Below are 24,957 nucleotides of genomic sequence, written 5' to 3'. Positions count from 1 at the left end.
TTAGCTATCCTGGGTCTTTTGTTTTTCCATATAAAGTTGAGTATTTTTCTTTCCAAGTCTGTGAAGAATTGTGTTGGGATTTTGATGGGGATTGCATTGAATCTGTAGATTGAACAAGAGATCTTTTACATAGAGGGGAGACGCAGCCAGGACCTAAATAGGTTTCGATTCCTCCTGACATTGTCATTTACTGATTGATAAGAAATTTTTTTAATTTTTTAAAATTCTTTGAGAATTTCATTTAGCATAAACATGTGCTGACCATATAATTCTGCCTGTGGGGCCATCCACTGGATTTGGGTGACTACAAGAAGCCATACCCTCACAGAAAACTGACACACACACACACACACACACACACACACACACACACACACCCCGCCCAGGCCATTGTTCCTCAGTAAGGGTCGGAGAGCAATTTATGTAGATTTTTCAGGCCCTCGGTGTTATCTCTTAAAAGATGCACTGAGGCTGGGTAGTAGTGGTGCACGCCTTTAATCCAAGCACTCTGGGGAGGCAGAGGCTGACAGATCCCTGTGAGTTTGAGGCCATCCTGGTTTACAGAATAAGTTCCAGGACAGGCTCCAAAGCTACACAGAGAAACCCTGTCTCAAAAAAAAAAAAAAAGAAAAGAAAAAGAAAAAGAAAAAAGAAAAGAAAAGAAAAAAAAAGATAGACTGACTTGCCCAATGAATACTCAATTTTATGTCATGCATGATGATTCATGCTTGCAATCCTAGTACTCAGGGAGGTGGAGGAGAAAGGATTCTTATGAGTTCCATGCCAGCCTGTCCTACACAGTAAGTTTCCGAACAGTGCGCACTATATAACTAGGTCTGTCTGCAAACAAATAAAACCACAAAGATGTATCTTTAGTAAGGCATGGTGATGCATGCCTCAAGTCCTAGTGACTCAGGAGGGTGGCTTGAGTCCAGGATTTTCAAGGCCCTGTCTCAGTAAATAAAACAAAACATGGTGGCACACAACTTGAATTTCAACACTAGGAAGGTTTCAGGAGAATTAAAAGTTCAAAAAACAGAAAGAAAGGGAGAGAGGAATGGGTTGGGGCCGTGGATAGAAGGAGGGAGGGAGGGATAGAGGGAGGGAGGGAGGGAGGGTACGAGGGAGGGAAGGAGGAAAGAAAGAAAGGAATGGACTCGAGAGATGGCTAGATGGTTAAGAGTACTTGCTGTTCTTCCAGAGGACCTGAGTTCAATTCCCAGTACCCAGATCATGTGGTTCACAAATACACAATTTTAACTCCAGCTCCAGGGGATATAATGCCCTCTTCTGGTCTTCAGGGACACCTGCATTTATGTGTGTATAACCACACAGAGACACATGATTTTATATATATATTTAGACAGGGTCTCGTCTATGTAGCACTGGCTGGCCTGGAACTTACTATGTAGACCAGGCTGGCCTCAAGCTCACAGAGACCTGCCTGCTGCTGCCTCGAGTACTGGGATTAGAGGTGTGCAACACCACACCAGGTTAAAATAATTTTAAAAAGAGAAAAAAGATGGTATGTAAAATGAAAAAAAAAAACTTTTTAAAATAAAATTTAAAAAAAAAAAGAAACCAGGTAGTGGTGGCCCATGCCTTTAATCCTAGCATTCTGGGGCCAAAGGCAGGCAGATTTCTGTGAGTTTAAGGACACACTGGTGTTGTGGGCTAATGCTCTCATACACTGCAAAGATTTGTCACTTAAATTGGTTTAATAAAATGCTGATTGGCCAGTAGCCAGGCAGGAAATATAGGTGGGGTGACCAGACTAGGAGAATTCTGGGAAGAGGAAAGGTGGAGTCAGGAGTCACCAGCCAGAGGCAGAGGAAGCAAGATGAGACTGTCACACTGAGAAAAGGTACCGAGCCACGTGGCTAAACATGGATAAGAATTATAGGTTAATTTAAGTGTAAGATCTAGTTAGTAATAAGCCTGAGCTACTGGTTGAGCATTTATAAGTAATATTAAGCCTCTGCGTCAATTATTTGGGAAGTGGCAGCTGGGTATTTGGGAACAGGTAGGTGGAGAGAAACTTTGCCTGCATCCTGGTGTACCAAGTGAGTTCCAGGACAGTCAAGGCTACACAGTGAAACCCTATCTTGAAAAACCAAAAAGAAGAGAAGAAGGAGAGGAGGAGGAGGAGAAGGGAGGGAGGGAGGGAGGGAGGGAAGAAGGGAGGGAGAGAGAGAGAGAGAGAGAGAGAGAGAGAGAGAGAGAGAGAGAGAGAGAGAGAGAAAGGAAGGAAGAAAGAAAAGAAAAAAGGAAAGAAAAGAAAAAAGGGAGTGCTTACTGGTTATTTTGTGAAAGACTATGATTTAAATATTAAGAATTTAGAAATATGCCAGATGCACGAAGCCCTATAGTTATGAAACTTGATTCGAATGAACATTGGGGAGTGATTAATAGAAGAGGCAGTATGAGAACTGGTGTTGGAGAACCACATGTGTGGTGCCAGATGCAGTAGTGTTGGGAGGTGAAAGCCAGCCTCAGCCACATACACATGAGGCCAGCCTGGGCCACATGAGGCCATTCCTCAAAAAATGATTACAAGGGCTGGAGACATGGCTGGGCATGAAGAGCACTGGCTGCTCTTCCAGAGGACCCAGGTTCGCTTTCCAGCACCCACATGGCAACCAACAACTATCTACAGCTCCAGTTCCAGGGGTTCTGATGCCCTCTACAAGCTTCTCTGGTCATCCACATGCATTTGGAACATACATACACACACACACACACACACACACACACACACACACACACACACACACAGATTTTTAAAAATCATTCTCAAAACCCCGCTAGTTAGTATGCTCGATTGTGACTGGGTGTGAGCATGTATAAATCACAAAGAAAACCACTCAGAACTTGACATCGGGTTTAGGAGGAAGACAGAGAAGGCAAGGAACTAGAAGAAGAGCAAGGCATGGAACATCCCAGCTAGATTCTATCCATGAAGACATTTCAGCATCTCTCAGCCTGTGGGTAGAGATCCCTTTGACAAATCTCTATCTCCAGGAATATTTGCATTATGATTCACAACAGTAGCACAAATACGATTATGAAGTAGTAATGAAAACAGTTTTACAGTTGAGGGGGATCACCACAGCATGAGGAACTGTATTAAAGGGTCGCGGCATTAGGAAAATTGAGAACCACTTGCGTAGAGGGATGGGGACTTGCAAAGGTCTCACAGCAGAGCAGAGAGTCCCTATGTGCATGGAACAGAGAGAAGCTTTTAGAAAAAGAGTCAAGGGGGCAAAGGGAAGGGGGCATCTGGGAAGATCGGATAAAGAGGGGCGGGCCTGAGGAAGAGGAGGAGATGGGTTTTGGGGAGAACAGAGAACGTACGACACAGTTGTCTTAGAGACAGGAGAAAGCATACGGGGAGAGTGTATCAAGGTTGCTTAGCAGCATACAGAGCCACCTAAGCTGTGTAGTCATTAAACTACGGGCTGGCATGGTGGATGTCGTTCCAAGGGTAAATAAAATGAATGGAAGTTTCTGATGTGGATACTAAAAAATTAACTACCTATCATAACAGGCAGAATATATTGGAATAAAGAAAATTAAGCCAATTTGTTTACTTTTGCTACAGCTGGCAACCTAGAGGAGAGACCAAGAGTATACCATGTGGGGCTGGAGGGATGGACAGTAGGTACAGGTGCTTGCCACCAAGACTGTTGACCTGAGTTCGATCCCGGAATCCATGTGATGGGAGGAGAGGACTGATTCCTGCAAGTTGTCCTTTGATCATATGCATGCTGTGGCATGGGCACATGTATACACACACATACATACACACTGAAAAAAAGGGTTAAAAAATCATATACAAAAAATCCCTTAGCCATACACCGCGTCTTCTAATCTTTGATTTAAGATGAAAGGATTTTTGGTTTGGGTTTTTTTGTTGTTGTTGTCGTTGTTGTTTGCTTGATTTGGGGGGGGGGGGGGAGGGCTGGGGTGGTGGATAGGGTCTCACTATATAGCTCTAGCTGTCCTGGAACTCTCTATATAGACCAGTGAGTTCACTGGCTGGCCTTAAACTCACAGACTCACCTGCCTCTGCCTCCCAAGTGCTGGAACTAAAGGCGTGGGGCATTATCCCTGACTGAAAGGTCTTTCCTCCTTTCTTCTTTTTGTCTTTGTTTTGTTTTCATTGTTGCTGCCTGGTTTTTGTTTGTTGTTTTGTTTTAGATAGAGTCTCGGGACATCCTTGAACTCACTTTGTAGCAAAGAATGACCTTGAACTTCTTTCTGATGTCCATGCCTCCACCTCTTGTGGGAGCCCGTTCTCGGGTTCCTCGTGGCTTTACCCAGCAGGTCCGAATAGAGGATGATCAGGACCACGGGCCTGAGTGCAGGTGTCTGAGATGGTCTGCACTTGGCTGTGCTGGGGGAGGAGGTCTTTTGCTCCACCCCCTTGGCGTCTCTATAAAAACCCTGGGCCAGAGACAGTCGGGGCCCGTTGGAATAGGTTCCAGGCCCTCTCAAGGCTATCCTTTATTTTCTATCTGTTTATCTCTGCGAAATTCTCCGCAATAAATCCTTCTATCTAATATTTCCTGCTGATTGCACTCAAGAAAACTCTAGGGAACCGTGGGGGTGGTGGGTAAACGCCCCACAACCTCTTGAGCATTGGGGTTGCAAGTGTGTACCTCTATGCCCAGTATTATGTAGTGCTAGGATCAAACCTAGGCTTTATGATGCTAGGCAAGCATAGACTGTTTCCCTAAACAAGAGGGTTTTGTTTTTTTTTTCCCTTAAGATTTATTTATTTACTATGTATACAATGTTCTGTCTGCATGTATGCCTTCAGGCCAAAAGAGGGCACCAGATCTCATTATAGATGATTGTGAGCCACCACATGGTTGTTGGGAATTGAACTCAGGACCTCTGGAAGAGCAGCCAGTGCTTTTAACCTCTGAGCCATTTCTCCGGCCCGCTTAAGGCTTTCTTTGAAAGTGCATTTGTGCGTTTGGATATTTGTAACCTGAGTATCTTTGCACACCTGATACAAAATGTTCTAAGTTTTGCTCCTGTGGTCTAATAAACTGGAAGTAAATCTATTCAGTCTCTGGTAGACCCACTTCCTTGTATTTCAAATACAGGAACTTGGCTCATCTTCATGTGTCCACAAAATTTCCTTTTTTTTTTTTTTCCCCCTTTTGAGACAGTTTTGTCATGGAGGTCAGGGTGGCTTAGAATGGGCGATGTAGCCCAGGATTGCTTCTAATTCCTCACTTTCCTGCCTTCATCTCCTGAACGTTGGGACTACAGGAAATAGCCCTTCATTTTTTTGTGCATGCAGGTAGGTATATGTGCTTGTGTGTGTTCCTGTGTGTGCATGCAGGTAGGTATATGTGCTTGTGTGTGTTCCTGTGTGTGCATGCAGGTAGGTATATGTGCTTGTGTGTGTTCCTGTGTGTGCATGCAGGTAGGTATATGTGCTTGTGTGTGTTCCTGTGTGTGCATGCAGGTAGGTATATGTGCTTGTGTGTGTTCCTGTGTGTGCATGCAGGTAGGTATATGTGCTTGTGTGTGTTCCTGTGTGTGCATGCAGGTAGGTATATGTGCTTGTGTGTGTTCCTGTGTGTGCATGCAGGTAGGTATATGTGCTTGTGTGTGTTCCTGTGTGTGCATGCAGGTAGGTATATGTGCTTGTGTGTGTTCCTGTGTGTGCATGCAGGTAGGTATATGTGCTTGTGTGTGTTCCTGTGTGTGCATGCAGGTAGGTATATGTGCTTGTGTGTGTTCCTGTGTGTGCATGCAGGTAGGTATATGTGCTTGTGTGTGTTCCTGTGTGTGCATGCAGGTAGGTATATGTGCTTGTGTGTGTTCCTGTGGAGATCAGAGGTCATTCCTCAAGTGCCATCCACCTTGTTTTTTAAACCGAGTCTCTCATTGCCCTGAAGCTTGCTGATTAGGCTAGGCTGGTTGGCCAGCGCCCCAAGGATACACTGTCTCAGCCGCCACAGTCACCTGGCCTGGTTTGTTTATGTGAGTGCTGAGAATTGAGCTCAAGTTTTTATGCTTGTGGCAAACCTTGAGCAACTATGCTATCTACCTAGTCCTCCACGCCGCTAATATTTTTATTAATTAATTATTAATTAATCATTTTTTGAGATAGGGTCTTACTATGTAGTCCTGACTCTGTCCTGGAACTCACTCTGTAGACCAGGCTAGACTCGAACTCACAGAGATCCACCAGCCTCTGCCTCTTGAGTGCTGGGATTAAAGGCGTGTGCTGCTGACAGGCCTGGCCTCTCTTTTTATCTTTTTTTGAGTGCTCAGAAAATGTATTCTGGTAACCTTCCAAGATACTCTGAAATGTCAGTTCACAACATTTGGTACCAGGGAACAAGTCTGGACCCTAGGACAGCACATCTATTGTACTCTCCCTTATAAAGTGGTAATGGAGGAATTCACCCCGAGAGGTCCTGACATTCCATCTCATTGAATGTCTTTAGAAAAATTCTTCTCAGATGGCTTAGAGGTTAAGAGCACTGACTGCTCTTCCAGAGGTCCTGAGTTCAATTCCCAGCAACAACATGGTGGCTCACAACCATCTGTAAAGAGATCTGGTGCCCTCTTCTGGCCTGCAGTCATACATGCAGGCAGAACACTGTATACATAATAAATAAATAAATCTTCTAAAAAGAAAAGAAAAGAAAAATCCTTCTCTAAGCTTTGGAAGTCCTGAGAACAGGAAAGCATTGATTTGGAGCAGAGCGAAGTCGGTGTGAGCAGAACAGGACGAACTTGAACATAAATCATGTCATCACCATCACGAGGTTCCCTCTCAGCTGCCTTCCGCATTTGGGTCTCTAGGCAGACCTGGTCCTGAAACTGTCTAAAACCTTCGGGCCAGCAGACTGTGATCAGTGGCATTGCTGACCCAATTTGTCTGCTTGGAGGTGGGGCCTGCCACTATTTGGTGTCCAGGTTTATACCAAACTCTTCCTCATACACTGTCCCTTTCACTCCCGACAAGAGCTCTCCATCAGGGCTGGAGAGATGGCTCACCGGTTAAGAGCCTTTGTCGTGCTTGAAGAGGCTTCAAATTCGGTTCCCAGCATACTGAGCAGCTCCTGCCTGCCCCTCCAGCTCCAGGGGATCCGACACCTCTGGCCTCCTTGGGCACCTGCACTCAGGTGCACATACCCATATATAATTAAAAATAATAAAATAAAAATCTGTATAAAGCCAGGTACTGTGGTGCTCACCTTTGACCCCAGCACTCAGAAGGCAGGAACAGGCAGATCTCTGAGTTCAAGGCCATCCTGATCCGCATAGCAAGACCCAGACCAGCCAGATAACTCAGAGGTTAAAGTGTGTGCTGCTCTTGCAGAGGACCTGGGTTCGATGCCCAGCACCCACACCAGTTAACTCACAACTGTCTGTCCCTCCAGTTCCAGGGGATCCGACACCTCTGGCCTCCTGGGACACCTGCACATACATGAACACAGGCACACACACATACATACCCAGAATTAGAACTACAACAAATCCTCAGAGAGAGGGAGAGAGACTAGTGAGGAGTCTGGGAAGGGATGAGAGGGGCCACAGCAGCCAGGGAACAGAGAGCAACAACAAGCTCAAGCAATATGGGGAGATGGGGAGAGCTAGACTTGGATCTAACCACAGGCCATCAGCTGTGAGCACTTGCTCTCACACAGGTAGCGAGGTGGAAAAGAACAAGATCAGACCCAAAGTCAGAGGTTCTGATAGACCCACCCTGGCGCTCTACATTGTCGCGTCTGTCCTATCCCCTCTCCCCGCCCCCAGGGGTGGCATGGCTCCTGGAGCTATATCCGTCCAGAGTTCTTGGCTCCTCACAGGGGTCTCTTTCTCTCCAGTCTTCACTCCACACAGTGGTTTTTGGTTTTGTTTGTTTGTTTGTTTTGTTTCAAGACAAAGTCTTAGTAGGTAGTCCAGGTTCACCTCAAACTCACAGCAGTCCTCCTGTCTCAGACTTCTGAGTCCACATGTTTCTAAGCTGCAGAAAAAGAGGTTCTGAGGTTGTAGCAAATGTGTCAGGTCCCAGTCATATCTGCCCAGCACCCAAGTTCCTGTATTTGCTGACAACCCCTTCCCGAAAGCATGAATGCTCTGTCTGAAAGGGTTCCCTGTTGACCAGAGAATGTTGGACTCATTCACAGGGCAGACCAGAAGAGCCAAGGTGTTAATGTCCTCAACAGCAATCACCAAGCAATAAACAATGCCCAGAGCTTCTGTGGACATACATATTTCAGTTGCTTATCACTGGCAACAAACCTAACCCGAATCAAGTGTCTTTTGACAACCATTGTTGTTTCTTTGTTGGGCAAAGTATTGCTCACCTGTGACCCCGGCACAAAATCAAATACAGTGAGGTCTTGGGGAACGTTAAGCAAGGTAATCATAAGACCTTCTTTTACTCTCTTTCCCCCAGAGAAGATCAAGCTTGCTTCAAATGCACTGTGGAGACCAGGTTGGCATCCAACTTTTCCAATCCTTCTGCCTCTATCTCATGAATGCTGGGATTACAGGTATATACCATGATGCCCAGACTTTTTTTTTTCCCTCCCCCCTTCAGGATTTGATAGCCCAAGCTAAACTGAAATTCACTGTGTAGCCCAGGCTGGCCTCAAACTTACTGTGATCCTCTACCCTCAGCCTCCCATTTGTACCATCATTATAAATGGCTTGTGTTTCATTTTATTTATTTTATACAGGATCTCATGTAGCTCAAGCTAGCCCCAAACTTGATATGTTAGCCAAGCATGACCTTGGATTTCTGATCCTCCTGCCTCTGCTTCCTCAGTACTGGGGATGGAAACCAGGGCTTCATGCAAACTAGGCAAGTACTCTACCAATTGAACGACATTCTCAGCCCATAGTCCACAATTTAAATATATTTTGCTATAACATCTCCTTTTTTTTTTCCTTTTTGAAATTGGTTCTCAAAAGAAAAGAGGAAGAAGAAAAGAAGAAGAAGAAGAAGAAGAAGAAGAAGAAGAAGAAGAAGAAGAAGAAGAAGAAGAAGAAGAAGAAGAAGAAGAAGAAGAAGGAAAACAGGATCTTACTATGTAGCTTTAGCTGGCCTGGAACTCATAGACCAGGCTAGCCTCAAACTCTTAGAGATCTACCTGCATCTGCCTCCCAAGTGCCTAGCTATAGTGTGTTATTCTATGGAGGACAGCATTGATGGGCTGAATGAGAGGGACAGACCAGGGAGTAAAAGCAACAGTAGACGCTAAGAGACCATTTAGGAGGTTCTTGCAGTATTCTGCTCAAGATTTAACGGGGAAGTCAACTGTATCGGTGCACACTAATCCCAGCACCTGGGAAGCAGAGGCAAGTGTATTATCACAAGTTCAAGGCCAGCCTGTCTACATAGGAAAAAATGCCATACCAACCAAGGCTGTAAATGGAGGACTCATTATTATTATTGTTGTTGTTGTTATTATTATTATTATTATTATTATTATTTTGGTTTTTTGAGACATTATTTTTTTTAAAAAAAAAAATACTATTTTGGGGGCACTGGGGAGATGGCTCAGCAGTTAAGACCTCTTGAAGAGGACTCAGGTTTGATTTCTAGCATCTACATGGTAGCTAACAGCTGTCCTTAATCCCAGTTTCAGAGGATTCAACAGGTTCATACACATACATGCATGCAGGCAAAACATTCATACACATAACGTAAAATAAATATATCTAAAAAGTTTTAAAGGAAAAGGGGCTAGAGAGATGGCTCAGTGGTTAAGAGCACTGACTGTTCTTCCAGAAGACCTGGGTTCAATTCCAAGCACCCACATGGCAGCTCACAACTATCTCTGACTCCAGTTTCAGGGGATCTGACACCTTCGTACCAACACACATAAAATAAAGTTAAATAAATTATTTTTTTAAAATTTTTTAAGAAAAAAGAAAAAAAAAATTAATGGAAAAAAAGGTAGTTGGCTGTGAACCTGGTGAAAAATAGCCATGCTGAGTGAGTATAACTGAGACATGGAGACTATTTTTGCTAAAAGCAGGCTGCTCATTGGGCCCTGTAAATATCTGAGTAGCTAAAAAAAAAAAAAAAAAAAAAAAAAAAAAGATTAAAAACATGAGTACATATACCTTTATTTTGTATGTCTCCCTTGCTCTGAGTCATTCACTCACTCCAGCAATCACCTTGGATCCCAGGAACAGGTCTGATGGCCAAGTGTCTTGTGACAAGACAAATCTATTCCCCACACAGTGATGTCTCCTCTCTCCTCGTTTATTGTCAAGCCAGGATCTCAGGTATCCCAAGCTGGCCTTGAGTTCACTATGTAGCCAAGGATGGTCTTGAACTCCTGATCCTCTGCCTGTGTTGTCTAAGTGTTCCATCCCTCCCAGTTTTATGTGCCGCTGAAGATCAAACCCAGGGCCTTTCGAATGCCAGGCAACTCAACATACTAAGTTACCTCTCAGCTTTTTCCCCCCTAATTTTCACCATTATTCTTTTTGTTTTGTTTTGGGTCTGGACCCGATTTGTTGGGACCCCCAGAGTGGAATCTGCCTTAGGACTCGAGTTACTCCAGGACTTGCTGCCTAAAGCATTGTTAACAAATACAAGGCCTTTCACATTGTGGTCATTTAATAATCAGTGAATGAATGCTGCTCCCTTCCTTGCTGAAATGCCATGATCATATCTTTCACTCTACTGATGAAATGAGGAATATTGTAAATCATTCTCTGCAACTGGATTCCATTTTCTAGTTGATAACAAGTCTTTTGTATAGGTGCTTCTGGGTGTGGGTGGATATGTTCATTGGGGGTTTTTGCTTGTGTGTGTGTGTGTGTGTGTGTGTGTGCGTGTGCGTGTGCGTGTGCGCGTGCGCGTGCGTGTACGCATGTGTGTTTAATATTATATCCCACCCTTATTCTCTAGTTCACTTTTTAAACATCTTACTCCCTCTCCCTCTTCACCCTCTTTCATCCCCACCCAGAGTAATGGAAGAGTTTTCCAGAAGCTCCTCTGAATAATTTTCCTTTGTAAAGCAAATTGAGTGGTGGTGGACTCAAGCTCCTCGCTCTGGAGACTGGAGGTGTAGGGTTGGTTGATATCCAGGGCCTCCAGTTGGTGGGAGAGGTGAACCGTGCGTGCTTTGAGTGATGAGGGCACCAGACACGGAGAGCCATAATCACTTTATCCCATTCAGGCTCTGCCCCGACTCCTTTTTCATTTTTTTTTTTTTTCAGCCCTAACTGGAACAAAACGCAATCAACATATGTACTTAATTTGACAAGGAGAAAGGGCCACGAACAACTGTAAATTGTCACAACAGCGGCAGCTAGCAGCCTTGATGTCTGCGGTAACAAAGAAGAGAGAGCAGTCTGCTTTGCACATCAAAGGGGACCGTCACATCCCTCAACTGAGGATGCGCATGAGGTGTGGAAGAGGGTATCTGAAGCAGGAATCATTGCTTCCAGGGTGAGCAAAACATCCAGAATCCCCGTGGAGAGAGGGAGTTTGCCACTGAGTAGCAAGATAAATAATAAGAGCAGATCACGTTTTTTCTTTCTTTCTAGAGATGACATTCATGAAATTCCTGCATCAGCCAAGAGAGTTTGGAGGTCAGTTTTAACTAGCTTTGCTGCCAGGTCTTGGAGGCCTGGAGTGGGGGCCCCTGAACCCCGACTTCCTCCTGCTGAGCGTTTTCTCAATCCAAGGCCACTCCACTTTCCTCTGTGCAACGTCCTTTCTCGGAGATGCAGTTTGTGTGTGACTCTCTAGATAGCCTTCGTGTGCGTGTGCATGTGCGTGTGTCTCCTTTGTGTGTATGCAGGAGGCATGGGTGTGCACCCATGGAGGCTAGAGGTCATTGGAGGGTACCTCCTTCTTTGACTCGCCACCCTTAGTGGTTGAGATGCGATCTCGCTGAACCTGGAGCTGACTGATGGGCTGGCCTGGCTGGCCAGGAAGTCCCCTGGGATCCTCCTTTCTCCAATCCCAACTCTAGGATTACAGGTGCATGTAGCCATGCCTGCTTTTTTTATGCGGGCACTGAGACTCAAACTCAGGTCCTCATGCTTGCCCGAGCAGTTTACCTACTGAACCACCTCCCAGCCCTAGATAGCTTTCTGACATCTTTCTTTCTTTCCTTGGGGGATGTTCTGTAAGGCAAATGTGTTAATAAATAAAACACTGATTGGCCAGTAGCCAGACAGGAAGTATAGGCGGGACTAACAGAGAAGAGAATTGAGGGTACAGGAAGGGAAGAGACTGTCTGGAGCCGCCACCAGGACAAGGAAGATGTAAGGTACCAGTAAGCCACGAGCCTCGTGGCAAAGTATAGATTAATAGAAATGGGCTAAATATGAGTAAGAGCTAGACAATGATAGGCCTGAGCTAATGGCCAAGCAGTTTAAATAATATAAGCGTCTGTATGTTTATTTTATAAGTGGGTTAAGGGACTGCCGGGGCTTGGCGGGACCCGGAGAGAAAACTCCAGCTACACGTGTTTATGGGTGTGTATCTCTCTGTGTGTAGGTGAATGCAAGTGCCCTGGGAAGAAAATATCAAAATCCCTGGAGCTGGAATCGTAAGTTGTAAGTTGTAAGGCACTTGATGTGGGTGCTGGGAACCAAACTTGGCTCCTCCACAAAAACAGTCTCTCCAGCCCCACACTGATTGGTTTTCTTGAAACAGGGTCTCACTGTATAGCTCCAGTTCACCTGCAACTCGCTATGTAGATCAGTTTTACCCTCAACTGGCAATGATCCTGCTTCTGCCTTCCTAATGCTGGGATTCCAGGTGTGGGCCACTGTGCCCTACTGAAGTTAATCATTTCACTGCAGGTAGCCCTTGAACCACACTGTAAGAAAAACAGCCATGGGACTAAAATAAGCACACATTAGACTTTTCTTAAGCTAGACTGCATCGTGGACTCAGTGGTCAAGAGCACCAGCTGTGGGGCAAGAGCGATGTCTCAGTGGATAAAAACACTTGTTCTTGCAGAGGTCCAGGAGGCAAGTACCCCCATTAGATAGCTCACAATCTCCCGTCACTCCAGTGCTGGGAAATCTGATGCCCTCTGGCCTCCTGGGTATCTGCATGGACATGGTACATATAGATGTGTGCCAACACACATATACATGGATAAAAATAACAACTCTTTAAAATATAATAATGATAATGATAATAATAATAATAATAATAATAATAATAATAAACATCAGTTGTAGACTAGTATGATGGCTCAGCAGGTAAAGGTGCTTTGCTGCCCAACCTGCTGTCCTGGGTTCCATCCCCAGGACCCACATGTTGGGAGAGAAACAATTTCCTCATATTGTCTTCTGAACTCCATGCGCGCATGCGCGCACGCGCGCGCATACACACACACACACACACACACACACACACACACACACACACACACACACACACACAACACACACACCAAACTGGCTGTCCAGAGCCTTATTCACCCCCTCCACTACATCCATCATCTTCTTCACTTGTTTATGTGTTTGTTTCCAAAGCTGAGCATCAAACCTCAGCTAAGCGCCCGCCAGCACGGAGCCCCACTCAGGGGCAGCTAGCCTCAGCCACCATGTACTTCTGAGGATGCCTTGATCCCTCCTACTTCACAACCACCCGTTCACACGGAGGCAGCGCTGTGACTCTTGGGGGTAGGTCTTGTCCACACATCGTCGCGTCCCCCACCTCTGACCCAAACCTCTCAGCTAGTCCTATTCCCGCCAAGACCGAGATTCTGTCTCTCTGGCACCCGTGGCAGGACCACACCAGACGGAAGCTACCGGCGGATTCATTTTCTCCTATACTCATGTAGGGAGCCATCGTGGTCCTCGGTACCCGTGGGCTGGAGAGGCGGCATGCCAAGGAGGAAAAATGCGGGTTTGAGGTGAGGAAGATGAGCTCCATCACTAGGTGGACAGGTACCCATTTCCCCAACTTGCTTCGGAAGGAAGGAGTACTCAGACTTTTGTGTGTTAAGTGGTATGGTCTCAAACCCAGGACAAATGGTTGAGGTGCCCATTAACATATCAAAGTGGACTCTGGATGCCAAGTTCTCCCAGCATCCCTCAGTCTTTACCCATTACAGGGCCCTCCTGACTGGCATGCCCCCGCCCCCCAACTCTCCAGTTACCTCCCCACACTCCTCTGGCTCCTATATAACTCAGCCAATTCCGCTATCCCACTATCCCTGCCAGCCTCCTGGCCCAGGCGGCTCCTCTCCCCTCCCCTCTCCTCCCATGTCCTGGCTCAGGCTTGTGTTTACTCTGGATTCTCCCAGATGTCTCCATAACTGCCTATGTTTTCCCTCATATCTAGAATAAACCCCCTCCACTGGACCTAGGAGCAATCATGTCCTTCCTTTTTCATTTCTTTTTCTTTTTCTTTTGGTTTTTCAAGACAGGGTTTCTCTGTGTAGCTTTGGAGCCTGTCCTGGAACTCGCTCTGTAGCCCAGCCTGGCCTCAAACGCACAGAGATCCGCCTGCCTCTGCCTCCCGAGTGCTGGGATTAAAGGCGTGCGCCACCACCGCCCGGCCTTGGACCTTATTTTAGAGTGCGCATGTGTGGATTCCTTGCCATCGACGTGGAGGTCAGAGGGTAGCTTGCAGGCATCGATTCTCTCTCCACACTACGTGTGGATCCCTGGGGATACAATCAGGCTGTCAGCTCTGGCAGCAGGCACTTTTACTCACTGAGCAATCCTACCAGCCCTGGCCTAGTAATTATCTTTTTCTTTCCTTCCATGCCAGGGATGGAACTGAGTGTGGTGATTGATATGTTGTGGACCCTAATAAACTTGCCCGAGGATCAGAGGACAGAGCCAGCCCCTAGATTAGACACAGAGGTCAGACACTGGTGGCACACACCTTTTTTTTGTTTTGTTTTGTTTTCCAAGACAGGGTTTCTCTGTGTAGCTTTGCGCCTTTCCTGGAACTCGCTTTGTAGACCAGGCTGGCCTCGAACTCACAGAGATCCACCTGGCTCTGCCTCCCGAGTGCTGGGATTAAAGGCGTGGGCCACCACCACCGCCCGACGGTGGCACACACCTTTAATCCCAGTACTGGGAAGCACACACGCCTTTAATCCCAAGAAGTGACGGCAGGGCAGAGGAAGGTGTATAAGGCGTGAGGAAACAGGAACTAAAGTAGTTCAGCTGAGACCCCTTCCGGTGAAGACTCAGAGGATTTCAGTCAGAGGATGCGTGGAGTTGGTGAGGTAACAGGGGGTGGCTGTGGCTGGCTGGCTCTGTTTCTCTGCTCCTCAAGGCAAGCTTTATTAGGGTGCACAGTGTATCACCACAACCGAAAGCCTTGAACACGCTACACAAGCACCCTGTACAGCCAACCTCATCCCCCAGCTGCAACAGGTAACTTTTCATCGAGCAATCGTTTCTTCTCCAGTGGGCCGATCGATGCACGGGATCTCCAAATACTTTTAAGCCCTTGCTGAAGAAGCGAGAGAGAAAGGCAAAAATGAAAAGCGAACACGAGACAGAGAGGCCAAAGGAAGAGAAGCAGGCAGTCGACGACTCCGCAGTGACACTCATTCCTTTATTGTCAACTGTGTTCATCTCGACAGGGCTGAGGCCTGCAGGCTGCCGGCAGCACCTCGCCGGGGTGCATTTCAACTGAACAGAAAGGCTCCGTCCTAATCCAAGGGGACAGAGGCTCGGGTTTTATATATATATTTGTATTTATATATTTATATAGTACATATGTCCCAGACAGTCGTATGTATAGAGTGACAAGAACGGGCCACTTTGTACCTTTAAAGACCATAGCAACAGACATGGAAATTTGGTCCTTATTAAGGCCCTTACTTTATCAATCAAATGTCTGATACATTAAAAAAAAGTGGGGGGGACAGACTGAGACCCAGGACCTCTGGTGGCTCTGTCCCTAGGGTATCTTACATTGCATGTAGCGCCCCCTGCACAGGTAAACACGCACAAACACACACGCACACAAACACACATATACAATACCACAGGCGGGGGCTCCTCCTCTGACCACACCTTGGGCCTAGCCCTCAGGCTGGGGTGCTGAAGTGGGGTCTATTGTGCTATAAGACTGTGAGGGACAAGGGACTCAGACAATGTGGAGTCAGTGTGTCCAGGTGATGAGTGGGGTGGTACATGCAGCTTCATCTACAAATGGCAACGCGGTTAGGGGGAGGTCCCGCGCTGCCCAGGTCACATGGGGAGATTCCTACACACAACTCCTGCCCCAGATACAGCTAAACCTCTGATCCGAATCCTGAGTGTCAAATAATCACAGGGCTCTGCTGGAAAGCTAAGATTGCCTTGAAGGTCAGACAGCCAAGAGGCCCAAGGGTCTAGTCCAGCAGAACAATAGAAAAAACACAACAGTGGAATTAAAGCAAGTGATCCTCAGCCGGGCGGTGGTGACTCTCGCCTTTAATCCCAGCACCCGGGAGACAGAGCCAGGCGGATCTCTGTGAGTTCGAGGCCAGCCTGGTCTACAGAATGAGAACCAGGACAGGCACCAAAAAACTACACGGAGAAACCCTGTCTCGAAAAAACAAAAAAAAAAACAAAAAAAAAAAATGCAAGTGATCCTCGGAGGAGAACGTGATTGGTGTCAGAAGAGCTTAATTCCCAGAGAAGAGAATGGTCCACTGCCCTTTGCCACACACAAAACTTGCAGCAGATCTATCAGCTTCATGCATTACATAAATCACAGACCCGCGCATAAGCCAGGGAAAGGGACTCCCAACATTAGGGCACCTGAAATCCTAACTTCCTGTTCGCTCGCACCACTGAAATGACCCCTTACCACCCACCAAAATATACATCTTGAAAATAAATCAACATATTTGGCAGTATGATCCTTACTAGTAAGAGAATTTAGTTAATTTTTCAACCAATAGATAATAAAGTAGTAAACTGTTCAATGCTGACGGCAGAAATGACAATTCCTAATCCAAGAAATGGTGTGCTCATCAACATCTTTTGAGTAGCTCCAAGGCTTGAAAAAGATTAGATATAGGGCTAGGCATAGTGGTACACGCCTGTAATCCCAGCACTCTGGAGGCACAGGCAGGAAAATGGCTGCAAGTTTCAGACCAGCCTGGTCTACACAGTGAGTTCCAAGCCAGCCAGGGCTACACAGGGAGACCCTGTCTCAACATGAAACAAAGCAAACCAAAACAACAGAAACAGAGGATCATGGACGTTCCCTAGAGACACATCCAAGAAAGCAATTAGGGAAGGAATGTAAGTTTGTTGTAGGATAAATAGAACTGGATAAATTTAACTTAAATTTAAATATTTAAATTATTATTTATTTTCTCTCTCTCTCTCTCTCTCTCTCTCTCTCTCTCTCTTTTTTTTTTTTTTTTTTTGCTATGGCGCCAAGGAAGATCTTAAACTTCTGATCTGCCTACCTCCATCTCCCAGGTGCTGGGATTAAAGGTATGCATGCACCACCATACTCAGTTTAAACCTGAATGTAAGAAATGTATTTAATCTTTAGTTATTTGTAGGTCTGTGTCTGTAGGTGGGTATGTGCATGTGTGTGCAGGTCACTGCAGAGGCCAGAAGAGGGCGCCAGATCCCCTGGAGCTGCCTAATGCAGATGTTGGGAACTCAACTTGGGTCCCTCTGGAAGAGCAGCAAGTGCTGTCAATCATGGAACCATCTCTCCAGCTTTGATTTATTTATTTATTTTTTGAAATAAAGTTTCCTTATATAGAATGGGCTATCCTCATTGGCAATTTTCCTGCCTCAACCTGAGTGACTATAAGCAACTTTGTGGGACTGCATATATATAAAAGCATTTTAAAAATAAAAACTGGGTATCACAGCTCACATCTATAATCCCAGCACCTGGGAAGCCATAGCAGGAGTGCCTGAAATTTGAGGCAAGGGCGGGCCACATAGCAAGCGGATACTAGTAGCAGGCGAGGGCTACACAGAAAGGCCCTACCGAGAGAGAGAGAGAGAGAGAGAGAGAGAGAGAGAGAGAGAGAGAGACAGAGACAGAGACAGAGACAGAGACAGAGACAGACAGAGAGAGACAGAGAGAGAAAGAGAGAGAAAGAGGAGAGTTAGAGATAGCTCAGCAATTAAGAGCACATATTGCTCTTCCTGAAGACCTGAGTTCAATTCCCAGCACTCACAACCACCTGTAACTCCAGCTCCAAGGGGGTCCATGCCTCTGGCCTCTGCATCCATGTATACAGACACACATCATTTCAAAATAATAAAAATCAATCTTAAAAAAATACGTTTTATCTTGCATGTAAAAAATAAAGGTCAATGAAAATTAACTTTTTAAAATAGAAATTTACTTATCACTTGCAATACCTGGAGACATTTTGGGCTGTCACAGAGGAAGGTGAGGAAGAGCCGGTCCACACAAGTAGTCAAGAATGGATCGCCGGGCGGTGGTGGCTAACGCCTTTAATCCCAGCACTCGGGAGGCAGAGGCAGGCGGATCTCTGTGAGTTCGAGGCCAGCCTGGACTACCAAGTGAGTTCCAGGAAAAGGCGCAAAGCTACACAGAGAAACCCTGTCTCGAAAAACCAAAAAAAAAAAAAAAAAAAAAAAAGAATGGATCAAGTTTCAACAAAACAGTGTCCCTCCCCAAGATGTGACTAAGAAATAGGGGTAATAGGTAAATCTGGCAAAGATTGTGCCTGGGTGTGTTTCTTGTACTAGCTGGAGGGAAAAGCGAAGGATTTTGCTATCTGTATTTAGTAAGGGACAGAATGACACTGATTCTTTCCACTGTGGACTGAGATCGGACAGCTTCAGGGAACAGTGACCAAGGCCACTGTGAGGAAGCCACACCTCCCATGAGGACAGGCAGTTTGTTCACCAAAGGAACTTCTTGGAGGAGACGGAAACAAAGGGACCCGAGGGGGACTTCCCTTGTTGACAGTCCACGCTGTTCCACACCGCTCTGTTTCCTGCAGGTCTCATGGTGGCCACAACTGCTTGGTTCACAATTCCCAGTACAAGGGTGGAGAGGGCTGGTAATGAAGTGGAGTTGGGGAAGCCATGAGTTCTTGCCGTGAGCCCGGGGATGAGTCTCGGTGAGGCTACTGAAAGTCCTTGGGGAAGAAACCTGGAGGCTGGAAGAGTCTGGGACCCAGAAAGAGGCGAGCGAGGCTTAGTCCACCAGAAGTGCCGGCCCAATGCCATTAGGCTATCGCTTGCCCTCCACGGACACCAGCAGTTTCCCAGCCCCAGAAAGTGGTGTCACGGGCTGCTCACCGTCAGACCAGAAGATGGAGACTATGGAATGGACGGGTAAAGGAAGTACTGTCTTCTCAGGCACTAGGCATCTTCCCTTCTGGAGGCAGCTGACATGAGGAGGAGCTTTGGGGCCTGACTGAGGTGTCTACCCAGTCAGAAGAAGGAGGCAGGCCCAGGCAGCTCAGGCGAGGGGATCTCTCCTCACTAACCAAGCTCCATGAATAAATAACATGAATTAAATAAAGGAGACACGGAAAACCAGCAGAGGCACCATCTGCCAGTTTCTCACCCCTTCACACACACTGGTATACACACATACACACACGCGCGCGCACACACACACACACACACACACATGCATACATACCACGCACACGCACCAAGCATCAGATGCGATGAGTCAGGGTTGGCTGCCCTGTCCTAGGAGTCTGTATGATGGGCAGCCTGACTGAAGGCTGTCAGTCATGGTCTACCACTGCTGCGGGGTGCAGAGGAGCGGAGGCCGTGGAGGCATGAGCGGTGGCAGGTGGGGTCCGCTGAGGACTCTGGCACCTGGAGACAAATCAAAGGAGAGATCAGAAAACAGAGGACAGAAATTCAAGGTTTTTCCTCTCTCTCTCTCAAACTCACAGAGATCCCACCTGTCTCTGCCTCCCGATGCTGGGATTAAAGGTGTGTACCACCACTACCCCGCTCTGTACAAAGTTTTAAAATCAGAAAGTATGGGTCCTCTGACTGTTCTTTTTTTTTTTTTTTTTTTTTTTTTAGCTATTTATTTATTTAGTTAGCTAGCTAGTTAGTTTATTTATTTACTGTGCACACAATGTTCTGTCTGCATGTATCCCTGCAAGCCAAAAGAGGGCACCAGATCTCATTATAGATGGTTGTCAGCCACAATGTGGTTCCTGAGAACTGAACTCAGGACCTCTCTGAGAGCAGCCAGTGCTCTTAACCGCTGAGCCGTCCCTCCAGCCCTGACTGTTCTTTATCAAGGTTGTTTTGGCTCCTGAGGGATTTCTGTAATTCCAATGGGATTTTTAGGACAGGGTTTTCATTTATGCAAAAAAGGTCACTGGGGTTTGGGTAGGGATTACACAGCATCCCTAAAGAATCTATAGATTCTGTTGGTAATGTCATTTTACCATCAAACCTTCTGATCATGAACAAAGGATGTCTTATTTACTATTTACTCTCTACAACAGTGTTTTGTAGTTTTTCCATCTCATGATATAGCCACCTCCCAAACACCCCATCTACTAATACCATTACCTTGGGGTTAGGATTTCAACATATCAAGTTGGGGGATAACATTGGATCCAATGTTGTTGGGGGGAGTTCCCAGGTATTTCTATTTAGTTGAGTGTCTTAAAAACAAACAAACCATATGAGTACATGTTTGGTTTTTCTGCACCACTGCTATGACCATAGCAACCCCACTTTGTTATTAGTATGGAATAGTGTGTTGACCACTGTGCTATGTTGAAACGGTCCTACATTATTTAAACATCATTTCACTGTGTGTATCTACTGTATCTGGTACTGTTACACTGCACACCGTCCCCTCCCTCCCCACTCTCCTTCACTGTCTCCCCACAGTGTCCTTAACTCTTCCAGTCAGTTCTACTTTCATGGCATGTTTACATCTGTGAGGTTATGTACTCTATGAAATTAGGACCCACAAAGGAGAAGAATCATTTGATGTTGGTCTTTCTGAGGCTGGCTTAGCTGCTTTATAGGATAAGATGAGATGTGTTGTCAATAAAATCCCCAAACCAGGACGTAAACCTGACTGGGTTTCTCTTTGTGTGTTTCTCTAGGCTCCTAAGCAACAAAACACATCTCTAAAACAGATTCGGAAACTCACAGGTCAGAAGGGTTCTATCCTTATGGGTCAGCTCAAGACTGATGACTGATCAACTGTGGACCTGCTTTAGGACTCTTTCCACTTGAAGGGGAAGAAAGTTGAAAAAGAGGGTGTGCCTGGAGAGTACGCCCATCTCTCTGACATCTTTCCTTCCAAAGTCAGTCAAACAGCTCCATCCTCCATTGTTTCCTTTCCTCGGGCTTCTCTCTCCCTACATCTTCATGTAGAGGCCAAAGTATGGGAGAGGAGAATGGACAAAGATGAAGAGTTTGGTGCAGGAGGTCCATTACCTTTACTCCTCTACCACGGATGTGGATGTGGGATGGCCATCTTTGAAGGGAAGATGTATCAGGATCTCTGTGTCCCCCGGTGCTGTGTTCCCATTCCGGGCTTCTCATGGGTCACTTCTAGGACATGGTGAAGACAGGATAGTATGCTTTAGAAGCAAAACAAACCTGGATAGGTGTGCTGTACACTCCTCAGCTTCACGATGGGTGTGACTTCATCTTTGCTCCCCTAATTGTTAAATGAAGGGGGTTCTGTTAGATGATGTCATCAGTCACTATGCTAACAGTTTCTTTGCTCCTGTTACAGTTTCACAGTTGGAAAAACCAGAGATGAACGTCAGTGCAGCTGATCTGACACGGTAAGCAGAGCCTGTCTACAGACTGTCCTGTGACAGATACCCGTGCTGACTAGTTTCCTGTCAACTTGATACAAGCTGCCATCATTTTGGAAGAGGGAACCTTAATTTACACCCCCCCCCCAGATTGCCCTGTGGGCAAGCCTGTGGTACATTTTCATTCTTTTTTTTTTTTTTTTTTTTTTTTTGGTTTTCAAGACAGGGTTTCTCTATATATAACCCTGGCTGTCCTGAAACTCACTCTGTAGACCAGGCTGGCCTTGAACTCAGAGATCCACCTGTCTCTACCTCCCGAGTGCTGGGATCAAAGACATGTGCCACCATGCCTGGCTGGATTTTCTTAATTGATGATTGATGTGGGTAGGTCCAGCTCACTGTGGGTGGTACCATGCATGAACTAGTGGTCCCAGGGGGTACAAGAAGGCAAGGTGAGCAAACCATGAAAGCAAGCCAGTAAGCAGCTCCATGGCCTCTGCATCAGCTCCTGCCTCTTGGATCCATCTTGCCCTGAGTTCCTACCATGACTTCCCTCAGCAATGGAGTATGACCTGGGTGTTGTAAGCTGAAACAAAGCCTGTCCCCCCAAACGTTATATTCATTGGGGTTCCCCACAGGAATAGAAATCCTACCCATGACACCATCTTCATTGTGAATGCTCTACGTAAAACACCTGGCACTCTGACTTCATTTACTCTGAGACCAACTGCCTCCCTCCTAAATTATCCTTCTATTCCTTCTGTAATGTCACTTCAATCCCACTGACATCCTCTGCTGTGTCCAGTATTTCAGGACTTCCTACTGACTGGACCCAGGAATATGTATTCTGGTCAATAGACAGGAGTCTGCGACAGATCTTCCAACATCTGGATAATGCAAGGTCAGGAAACAGAGTTACTAGGCAGGGGACAGAGAGAGAAGAGAAAGAAAGAGTAAAGGAAGGAGGTAAAGGAAAAAGTTAGCTTGAGGAGCAGTGGAGAACTAATTTTTGAGTTTTATTTGTTTTATGTTTTATGTGTATGGATATTTTTCTTGCATGTAAGTATATGCATCACATGCATGCCTGGTGCCCACAGAGAACAAAAGGGGGTATATGAACCCCTGGTACTGGAGTTACAGATGTTTGTGGCCTACTATGTGGATGTTGGGATTCAAACTTGGGTCCTCTGGAAGAGCAGTCACTCAGTCACTGCTCTTAACTGCTGAGCTATTTCTCTAGGCCTCACTGTGTAAATATATATATATATATAATTCATTTGTATTTTTGTTCATGTGTGCACATAGGAGCCACATCATGTATGTGGCAGTCAGAGTACAAGCCACAGGAGTCAGTTCTCTCCTTCCAACATGTGAGTCTTAGGGCTCAAACTCAGGCCAAGCCAAGCACAGGTGTGTGTGTGTGTGTGTGTGTGTGTGTGTGTGTGTGTGTGTGTGTGTGTTGTGTAAAACTTGGGTGTCATTTCTGGGAGTCATCCAGCTTGGGTTGTGAGGTAGAGTCACTCCCTGGGACTCACTGATTAGCCTTGCCTGTCCAGTGAGGCCCAGGGCATCTACTTGTCTCTGCTTGCCCGGCACTGGGGCACTGTGTTCTTTTCTTTTCCTGTGGGCTCTAGGGAGGGAACTCAGCTTCTCTATTGGTATACCATGTACGCTACTGATGGACTCATCTCCTCTGCTCTTGGTGGAGGAATTCTTTACATAAATGATTGATGTTTGTAAATGCAACCCCTCTTTTCCCTCATTTCTCCCTTAGACCAGAAATATTTTGGGTTTGAAATAGCCGCTCCCTTCCTTCTCTCTAATTTCCCTACTGATTCCAAAGAAAATGAAAACATTTCTCTTTGTTTCTCAGATCAACGCTTATGGAGCTGAATGTTTCAGAATCCCGAGATGTGACTTCTTCCTCCGTCTCTGATGTTGTGGTTCAGAAGGCTGTCCCACCCAGCTGTTACTGTAAAAAGGGAAAGCCTTCTACTGATGTCCTCTGCATCATCCAACAACATCTCCAGCCTGTCTTATCTTCCAATGTTTCCTGAAAGAACAGCTTGGCAATAGCAGAGCGATAGTGGACCTGTTTCCTCCCAGAAGGAACCATCTATGCCCAGGAGCCCTGGCACAGCCCTGCCTACTTCTCGGCTGACAGATCCTGAGAAATCAGCTCTTTCTCCGAATTTGGCACTTCTTCCTCCCTTACAAGCTCAAACTTCCTTCATTAGCTCTATTTTAGAATCCTTAGATCCTTGTGAGCAAGAGAAAACAAAAGATAAGGGAGAGACTCATTTGCAATCAAATCATCGGTCAGATTCTGATTTGGATGAGAGTCCAGGACCCCTGGTATGGGCTCCACTCCAGCTCTCTCCTTTGATCAGAGGAGAACTGGAAGGACATATGTCTCAGAAGGTTTCTACTTTGCAACAAGAAGTGGTGCCTCTGCCCGTGAAGAAATCCTGGAACATACTCAATCATTTGATGGATGTACAAGGAGTCCCTGAAGAAGAGCTCCCGGAAACTCAGTTACCTACACTCATTCCTCAGAGTGCTGAGCAAAATACCAACACATCTCCAGATCCTCCATCATTTCATCTCCACATGAACATTGGGGTGAATTCTGAAGTCCATAGGACGGAAGCAATCATTTCACAGCCATTTCCCTCAAACAGGCAGTCACAACCCCAGGATGACCGCCAAGAACTTAGATATAATCCTTTAGTTATATCACCAGGCACTCCATCTCCCAGAAATTTAGGGGTTAACATAATTCAGGAAGAACAAGCTGTAGTGAAAAAGGATTCAAAGCATGTGTTAGAGCTGAATATAGAGCAGAGGGTCATAGGTCTTCCAGAAAAAAGGGTACAGACACATAAGGAGCTGACACCCAAGATACCACGTTTAGCCACTGACAGCATAAAGGTCACACCACTGGCATTGCTTCAGGTAATGGACTTAATGGGAATAAACCCAGAACCACAGTTGGTGGTGATAGACTCTGTGGGGTTTTCCCCACAGCCACCAAATCAAGCAGAAACAGTGAGTATAACTCCTCAGCCATTGAATGAAGTAATTGAACCGATAGAAGTAACCCATCATCAGGATCAAACCACGGGATTAAAGAGCATGGTCTCAAGACTGAGTCAAGTCACAGATGACATGAAGGTAACTCCTGTGGCATTGTTTCATGTCACAGATTCCATGGGGATGATTGACAAATTAAGTCCACATGGCATAGAACCAG

General features: G+C 46.0%; 1 protein-coding gene and 1 long non-coding RNA gene across 25 annotated transcripts in view; one reads left to right on the top strand and one right to left on the bottom strand.

Annotated features, from left to right (window-relative positions):
* The window catches only part of LOC143270231 (uncharacterized), a 52,744-nt gene extending 35,029 nt beyond the window's left edge, over positions 1–17,715 (top strand). For 4 of the 24 annotated variants that reach the window (XM_076559398.1, XM_076559396.1, XM_076559395.1 and 1 more), the window contains 6 exons: positions 11,221–11,452; positions 11,551–11,595; positions 12,512–12,563; positions 13,815–13,886; positions 15,401–17,235; positions 17,382–17,715. In XM_076559398.1, coding sequence (XP_076415513.1) covers positions 12,516–12,563; positions 13,815–13,886; positions 15,401–15,631 — 351 coding nt within the window. In that variant the 5' untranslated portion in view covers positions 11,221–11,452; positions 11,551–11,595; positions 12,512–12,515 and the 3' untranslated portion in view covers positions 15,632–17,235; positions 17,382–17,715. Of the gene's footprint in view, positions 1–3,965; positions 5,315–11,220; positions 11,453–11,550; positions 11,596–12,511; positions 12,571–13,503; positions 13,887–15,400; positions 17,236–17,377 lie in introns of those variants that run through there. The other 20 variants (XR_013047308.1, XR_013047312.1, XR_013047311.1 and 17 more) reach the window with 20 other exon arrangements.
* A 571-nt stretch (positions 17,716–18,286) lies between these two features.
* On the bottom strand, positions 18,287–21,617 carry LOC143270232 (uncharacterized). The gene is made up of 3 exons (XR_013047324.1): positions 21,376–21,617; positions 19,240–19,773; positions 18,287–19,107 (listed from the first exon to the last, which is right to left on the bottom strand). It is a non-coding gene; the product is annotated as an uncharacterized LOC143270232 (long non-coding RNA).
* Positions 21,618–24,957: the final 3,340 nt, after the last annotated feature.

The sequence above is a fragment of the Peromyscus maniculatus genome, chromosome 22 (assembly GCF_049852395.1).
Source record: "Peromyscus maniculatus bairdii isolate BWxNUB_F1_BW_parent chromosome 22, HU_Pman_BW_mat_3.1, whole genome shotgun sequence".
Classification (NCBI taxonomy): domain Eukaryota; kingdom Metazoa; phylum Chordata; class Mammalia; order Rodentia; family Cricetidae; genus Peromyscus; species Peromyscus maniculatus.
The sequence above is the reverse complement of the archived record's forward strand: the minus strand, read 5'-3'. Positions and strand labels throughout refer to the sequence as shown.